The following is an 8,660-nucleotide window of genomic DNA, read 5'->3' on the forward strand; positions in this document are numbered from 1 at the left end:
CTTTGAATCATGAATAGGAGATGTGAAGGAGAAGTAAAGGCAAGAGTAATTAGCATTACAAGTTCTAGACAGAGAACTAGAAAAAAGTCAGAACAGGGCAATTTTCAAATGATCATATGAGAGTCCATTGGAGTTTCTTGACAAGGGCTTCCAAAAGCATCCCACTATTGGATTCTTTCTCATTTTTCTTTTGTCTTCCAAGGCTGGACTAGTTGGCTGGGAAGAGTGGCTGAATACTCAGGTGAGGGTCCAGCGACCCTGAATGAGCACAACCGTCAACAAGCCCAATTGTAACTATGTTTAGCGATCAGGCTCAGCCAAAGTCGTGGTGATGGTATTATTTCACGCAGAAGGGACTGCTGTATAGCATCATCTTATTAAAAGGACCACCACGTGGAGGCAGGATCCGGGGGCTCTCAGGTAGTCCCCTGGGTTCTCAGGCCCACTGGTAGTGGGAGGCCAGAGGGAGGCCAGAACCTGCCACTCTGGCAGTCTGCTGACTCTTGACTTTTTTTTTCCCTTTTCTGTCCATCCTCCAACTTCCCCTGCCTGTATATAGACAAGAGAGAAATGGGGCATCACTTTCATACTTGTTTTAACCCATTTGTTTTCAAAGGTCTTGAACAGTTCAGATGAGTGTCTCTGAGTATCCTGTTCTACTCTTGAGCCCTTCTTCCACCCTTTTCTAGTTGGTATAAATTCCCAAGTTATTGTTACCTGATGTTGGCATGTATATAAAAATGTAACCAAATTTGGTTTTAGTTGGAAGATGATGAGACTATCCTTGAGTATTGCAATGTTTTATATAAGTCAATTATTTTCCAGTTTTGCTTCAAGCCATAAAATGAAATAATGAATTTGATTATATTTCTATGGTCCTTAATGTAATTTCATGAGAGGATGAACTAGTGATGCTAGTTATTGGTTTGATGTTCGTATTTGAACAGTGAAACCTATTTTTGACTATTCAACAAGCCTTTTCCTTTGGCTTCATTACAGGGTTGTTGTTTTGGAAAGCAGACCAACAGAAAACCCTACAGCACATAGCAATCTCTACATCTTGGCTGGACACGAAAATAGTTACTAGACAACAAGAAGATGAATATTCTCCATTGAATGAAAGCAAGAGTGTCTTAAGAGAATTCAGTAGACTGCAGTATGATTTCCTTTAACTGTTAAGGGTTATATATCAAATGATCTGTATGTTAGGATAGAATTCAGTATTTTCTGTAGCTGGAAACAGCTAGTCTTATCTCTTGCCACTGTGTGGTGGTTATATCAAGTTTGCTTAATAAAAGCTGTGAGACAAATAGTCCTCTAGTTCCAGGAAACACAGTCTTTTTTTTAAAAAAAAACAAAACAAAACAATAATGTTTGTAACAAAGGTGCCATGGTGTTTTTAAGTAACTCGTGATTATCTTCAGAGAGAAATTTAGTGAATGCTCTCTCGTTTTATACCATGTCTTACTCCTTCTTAGTGAACATAATTTGATAAAGAGTTATCACACAAGCCTTTCACTTTTACAGTGGCCTTTCTGTACGTTTTGTAAGATAGAATATTTAATCCTTATTTATTAATCTCTTGCTGGAGTGGTGTAATGTATCTAACTTTTAGCAAAGGAAGGTTGCAGAGCAGCTTAAATTTTTTTATAATGTACGGGAATTTTGTTTACCTTTGCAGAGTAGTACTTTAGAGGCTAAAGGCAGTGTGTTTGGAGTTCAACACATGCAATTTCATTTAACAAAAGTATTTTATAATACAACTCCATGCAGGATTGCCTTAAAGGGGGTTTTGTGTTTTCAACTGCAAATAGTTGTACACAGTCATGCAGAAGATGCTGCTGATGGCTGGAGAAGCCTCAGCTGGGTGTGTGATGTCTGTCTAGGTGTGGCTACCGTGTGTCTCTGTGTGTGTGTGTGTGTGTGTGTGTGTGTGTGTGTGTGTGTGTGTGTGCGTATGTATTAGACAAGCAGTATAATAGACGTGATTTTTTTTTTACATTAGGGATAATGCATAAGAAATTAATCATATTATCATCCCTAATGTATGGGAGAAAAGTATTTAACTGCCCATATTATGTATTTTACTTATACTGTGCCAGTGGGGAAATTGCAAAGCATTTGCATGTGTAATCTTGGGGTTTTTCACATATGTAGGTGTTCATTGTGAGTAGGTTTAAGGAAAAATATACTTCAAGTGAAATTGAATTCCTGGTGGGATAGTATAGATACTGTTTTTATATTTAAAAATTCCAGTATACTAAAATTAAGAAAGGATAGGGCCTTCCGTTGTTGTTTCTTTTTAGTATTCAAAACTGAAGTCTTATATTGGTACTAACTGTCTTAATGTATTTAAGAACAGTTAGCATTGAGATGATGGGCAAAGGGCTAGTAGTAGCAAACTATAGAATTAGTCTGACCAGTTACTTGACAGGGAAAGTGTTTACTATCTCATTTTAGCAGTTCTATAAAATGCATAGTACCGTCTCCATTTTTCAAATGAGGAAATAAGAGTTTAACAAAGTTAAGCAACTTACCTGTTTCATACTGGTTAGTTCTTGAGCCAGACCATGAGTCTTCTGACTCTGTTCCTTTCACTATGCAATATCTAAGTAATAAAATGTTACACAAATGAACTACAAAGTATTTGTTCTTTTAAAATGCACATATGGGGGCTGGAGAGATGACTCAGCAGTTAAGACCACTGGCTGCTCTTGCAGAGCACCCGGATTCAGTTCTCCGCACCCACATGGTGGCTAACAACAGTCCGTAATTTCAGTTCCAGGGGATCAGATGCCCCCTTCTGACTTCCTTGGGCACTGCACAACACATGCAATACATACATGCAAGCAATACACTCATACACAAAATAAAAATAATGAATAAAAAATTATGGGGGGTTGGCAAGATGGCTCAGCAGGTAGAGGTACTTGGCCACACAAGCCTGGTGACCTGAGTTTGATCCCCGGAATCCACATGAAGGTGGAAGGAGAGAACTGACTCCATGAAGTTGTCTGACCGCCACGTGCATGCACACATACACATATATCATGCAAATATGCAATAAATAAATAAAAAATAAATAAAATGCACATGTAGCTATATAGCAAATTTTAAACCGATCCTTCTCTACTGAGGGATACTAGATACAATACATGACAGGATAACCATCGTCAAAATCAGGACAATCTAAAAACAACATCTTTTTCTCACTGTCGTTCAACAGCCATTCTAACAGTATCAGAAGAGTCTTCCTGGTAAAATGTGGCTCATGCAAGGGAAAAGACCCAAGTAAGATCTTGACATCAGAGGCCTCCTGGCTGATCTGCTCAACTAGATAACACTACAGTAAAAATGGTAGTTGGTTCTGCACCCTGCGCTTGCAGTCAGTCTTTTGTCCTATGCTATAAAAAAAATAAGCAGTCAGCCAAGAGTTATAAGAAATCTGGGGAAAGGCTCAACATGAAAAAGAGGCAGCCACGGAGAGAGCTCATAGAGAGAGCGAAGTAAGAGAATGGCCAAAAGAAAAAAATGTCCGAAGCTACAGCCATGATGCAGAAGCAAAATACTTTCAGAACTTTTGGAAGATAAAAACAGCTTTTGGAAAGAATATGCATAGTTCACTTAGAAGATTGAGAATATAAAGTTGAGGAAATTTCTCAGAAAGTAAATTGACAAATAACTATAAATGGTGAAGAATAAAAGTAAAGAAAATTAACGACCCAGGAGGCCCAACATCCAATCTTAAATTTGAGAAAAGAGTGAACAAAAAATTGCATATTTCACCTGGTGTAGTGGTGCACACCTATAATCTGGCGTTTGGGACGCTGAGGCAGCCGGATCATGAGTTCTTCAAGGCTAACCTAGGCTTCATAGTGAGACTGTCTCAAAAAACAGCAAAACAATATCATAATCCAAGAAATTTTCCCAGTATTGGAGAACATTAGATTGTAGATTAAAGAACATAGTGGGTGAAAAAGACTTAGCAGGTTGGTGAGATGACTCAGCAGGTAAGGGCACTTACCACCAAGCTTAATGACCTGAGTTCAGTCTCAGGATCCACATGGTGGAAGTAAAGAACTGATTCCTGGAAGTTTCTCTCTTCCATATGCACACGCATGCACACACACACACACACAATAAATGTAATTTAAAATTGTTTTTAAAGAAAAACACCGAATCACATCATTAAAATTGGGGTGAAAGAGAAAAACATAACATTCCCAGAATTCCCAGCAGCTTACATACCAAGGAATAAACATTCAAATACTTGCACCAGGTGTGGTGGTGCACACCTTTGATTCCAGGCAGGCATATCTCTGTGAGTTCAAGGCCAGTCTGGTCTACATAGTACGTTCCAGGCCAGCTGGAGCTACAGGGAGGGAGACCCTGTCTCAAAAAAAGTAAATACTTTCAAAAGTCAACAGAAGTAAGGTCTTCAGTTTTTGTTTTTGTTTTTGTTTGTTTAGTCTTTTGAGACAGGGTTTCTCTGTAGCCCCAGCTGGCCTGGCACTCAATGTGTATGCCAGATTGGCCTTGATCTCACAGAGATCCACCTGCCTCAGCCTTCACATCTTTTTTTTGGGGGGGGGGTCTTTTTGAGACAGGGTCTCCCTGTAGCCCCAGCTGTCCTGGAACTCACTATGTAGATCAGGCTGGCCTTGAACTCACAGAGATCTGCCTGCCTCTGCCTCAAGTTGAAACCCATCCAGCTACAGCCAATGATTGGTTTTATTGTTTGTTTGTTTTTTTTCACTTTGGTGCCAAAATCATACATTGGAAAAATAACATCTGCAGCAAAATGGTACTGGGAAACTAAATGCTTATCTCTTGACCTGTACAAAGATCTATTCAAATGGATCAAGGACCTCAATTAAGACTCGAAGCTTCAAAATTGCTAGAGGAAAACAAGGCAAATACTTCAACATACAGCGTAGGCAAGCATTTTATGAAAAGGACTCCAGTAGCACAAGAGATAATAGAACTGACAGAGTGAATTACATGAAATTATAAAGCTTCTGCACAACAAAGGAAACAGTTAATAATGAAGGCATACCTATATGTGTAGGTAATAATACCTACACAATGGGAGAAACTGTTGGCTGTGCATATGCTGGATTAGTATCTAGGATTAAAAAAAGTTGTACACCAAGAAAAAAGTCCAATCAAATCAACAAAATAAATTGGACAGTTCTTAACAGCAAAAGTACAAATGGTCAACAAATATATGAAAAGAAATCCCATTAGGGAAGTGCAAATCAAAACTACATTGAGATTTCATGTCTCCCCTAGTCAACAGAACTATCATCAAGAAAACCACCAGTGCTGGCTAGGTTCCAAAGGTTTGGCAACAGAAGCCTTACACACTGCTACTGGGAATGTAAACTACTATAACTACTATGGGAGAGTTTTAATATTCCTCAGAATATTAAAAATAGAACTGCTGTGTGATCCAGCTGTTCTAAGTATGTATCCAAAGGAATCTAAGTCAGCATACCATAGTAAACTTGCTTATCTCTGTTCATTGTGGCACTGTTCACAATAGCCAAGTTACAGAATCATCCCAAATATTCCATTGATGGTAAAGTATAGTCTATGTAGACAATAGAGTTTTATTTGGTCATGAGGATGAAATTATGTCATTTGTTGGGAAATGGATGGACTGGAGAGATGGCTCAGCGATTAAAAGCACTGGCCATTCTTAGCTACTGGAATACCTGAAAGCAAATCCTGAATCCAAAAAATGGATGGAACTGGAAATCATGTTAAGCAAAATAAGCCAGACCCAAAAAGACAAATATATCATGTGTTTTCCTTTATGCAGAATCTAGATTTAAACATACACTAATTTTCTTAAATTTAATATTTAACCCACAATTCTTTGTTTAGCTGAAGGCAATAGTAAAATGAAAAATTTTAGTCATACAAGATCTCAGAAAGTGTCTCCTAATACCCTTTCTCAAGAAGCTACTAGCAGGTGCATTGCATGAAAATATAAAATAAGTCCAACAAAATTGAGGCATGGGATTAGCACATAATAGAGATTAAGGAAGCTCCCAAGCGATGGTGGTGGGTACCCAAGGATTATCACTATATCAGGTAGAAAGAATATATTGAAGCAAGGACTTGATTGTGCCAAGTCCACAAGGAACTCTGATAGCTTCCAGAATTGTCTTCTGAAAGACAAATGGTTCAAGCATTCATCTGCTACTGTCAATCTCTGGAAGTCAGGTGATGGCAAAGGCATCATATCTTTGAACATGGGACAGTTTGCACGTGAGCCAAGTAGGCCCCCTGGGAGTCAGAAAAGACCCTGAGAAAGAAAGTCTAGTTTCCTCAGAACTGTTTGTAGCCTCTGGGTGAAATCAGAGGGTGGAGAGATGTTTTTCACAACTCCAGTTCAATCAGTGATGACTTGGACGTAAAAATGTACACTTTAAATCAAACAACTGATGATTGCTAACCCCAGGGAATAAAGGTTGTGCAGAAAAGAAAAGGCAAACTTAACTCATCAAATGGCAAATAATGTCAACAGTGGATGTTAATCTAATCAAAATTGCAAGGTAACTGAATTGGGAGAAGACGTGCTATGCACATGAGGTGGAGGTGTTGACTGTATCCTCACTTCCACAGTGGAAATCTGTGGGTAATACTTAAAGGATTACATCAAACTAAAAGGCCGCTGTACAGCAAAGCAACAGAGTAGAGGTAATTAATGGAAGAGGAGAAAATATTGATGACCCATTCATGGAATTATATAAGGAGGACTGAATACATGTTTCAGTGATAAAGCACTTGCCTGGCATGCATGAGGTCCTGCATTCAAGAAATCCTGTCATTTCTAACACAGATGAACCTGGAGGATATACATAGAAGAAGCCAGGCACAGAAAGGTCATATGATCTCACTTTGACGTGGAATCTTTGAAATTGGACTCACAATAGTACAGAGCAGCATGGTTGCCAGGTTGACGGGTCAGGTTGGAATGCTGGTCAAGCCAACAGCCATACAAAATTCCAGTTAGGTAGCATTTTATTTTAAATCAAGAAGCTTATTTAGTGATGTGGAGATAAAATAATCCAAAAGAAGGAAAGTTATGAGAGGGAAGAAATGGGAAATGTCTTTTTTTGTAACTAGCTTTTACAGACTTTGATTCTTTATGCACATGCATACATTCATGGTTTTTTTTCTTTTTTTTTTTCTTTTTTTTTTTTAATGTTAGAAGATTTGGGACTGGAGAGGTGGCTCGGGGGTTAAGAGCACTTGCTCTTTTTCCAGAAGATCCAGGTTCATTTCCCAGCACCCACATGGTGGCTCTGTCATCCTTTTCCAGCTTTTATGAGCACTCACACATACCAGTATATATACTGACCATCAAAACACTTGTATCAATAAAAATAAATTATTTTTTTAAAAAAAGAAAATTCAGGGCTGGAGAGATGGCTCGGCGGTTAAGAACACTGGTTGTTCTTGCAGATGACCCAGGTTTGAATCCTAGCACCCATATGGCAGCTAACAACTGTCCATAACTCCAGTTCCAAGGGATCCAACAGCCTCTTCTGTCCTCCCTGGGCATTGCACGACACGAGTGCACTTACCTACATGCAGGCATGACACTCATACACATAAAATAAAAATAATGAAATATTTTTTTTAAAAAATTCAAAAGCATGAAATGCAGAAGCAGTGCAATAAAGATGGAAGGGGTCCTCCACAGTGAAAACTGCAAGTCACCTCTGAAAGAGATTAGGCTGAAATAAAGAGCATACTATGCTGAGTTAGAAAATTTGATATTGTAAAAATGTCCGTAGATTTTGTGTAAACGCAGTAGATATTTTGTGGAAACTTACAAGTTGACCTTAAAAAGGACAGAAACACAAAGGGCCAGAAATAGTCGAAAAACCTGAGTATCTTAGAGTATCAGAGTTCAAGAATTATCACAAAACTGTCATGGTAAGCAAGATAGTATGCCCATTGGTACAAAAATAGACAAATCAATGAATTCCAATCAAAACTCCAGACACAGACAGCACTTAGCTCATACATAACTAAGGCATGTTATAGAATAAAGAAAAGGATAGCCTTTCTATAAATTATGTTAAAATTGTGTTGAAAATGGTAAGAAATCAAATGAGTCTTGATTGGTATCTCATTGCATCAAAATACCAGATGGATTATAAATCTCAAATATAAAACTATAATACTTGAACATATCTTAATGAACTTAGGGCACATAAAAATTTATTAAACACTGCATGGGCTCAGGCCTTTAATCCCAGCACTCAGGAGACAGAGGCAGGTGGATCTCTGTGAGTTCGGGGCCAGTCTGGTCTACATAGTGAGTTCCAGGCCAGCTGGGGCTACAGGGAGACCCTGTCTCAAAACACACACACACACACACACACACACACACACACACACACCCAGACAAGCCAAAGAACAAGAGGTTTCTATTACATGCATTCACAATCTTCCCAGAGTAGGAACCCAGTAGAAAAACAAGCAAAAGATTTCATATCCCATAAATGATGTCTAAGTAATAAATATGTGAAAATGTGGTCAGCTTAGTTATCTGAGAAATACAAATGAAAACACCACTACAAAATAAAACCATGTGGTAATGCTATTGCCCACTAAAATGACTAAAACAACAAAAATAT

General features: G+C 38.4%; 1 protein-coding gene across 1 annotated transcript in view; it reads left to right on the forward strand.

The window, feature by feature from the left end:
* Positions 1–2,636, forward strand: part of Map4k5 (mitogen-activated protein kinase kinase kinase kinase 5) — a 138,104-nt gene extending 135,468 nt beyond the window's left edge. Inside the window, exon 33 of the mRNA XM_008829845.3 lies at positions 1,000–2,636. Within this exon, the coding sequence (XP_008828067.1) occupies positions 1,000–1,087 (88 nt within the window). The 3' untranslated portion in view covers positions 1,088–2,636. The remainder of the gene's footprint in view (positions 1–999) is intronic.
* The last annotated feature ends 6,024 nt before the right edge of the window (positions 2,637–8,660 follow it).

Source organism: Nannospalax galili, unplaced genomic scaffold (genome assembly GCF_000622305.1).
Source record: "Nannospalax galili isolate Female #2095 unplaced genomic scaffold, S.galili_v1.0 scaffold253, whole genome shotgun sequence".
Classification (NCBI taxonomy): Eukaryota; Metazoa; Chordata; class Mammalia; order Rodentia; family Spalacidae; genus Nannospalax; species Nannospalax galili.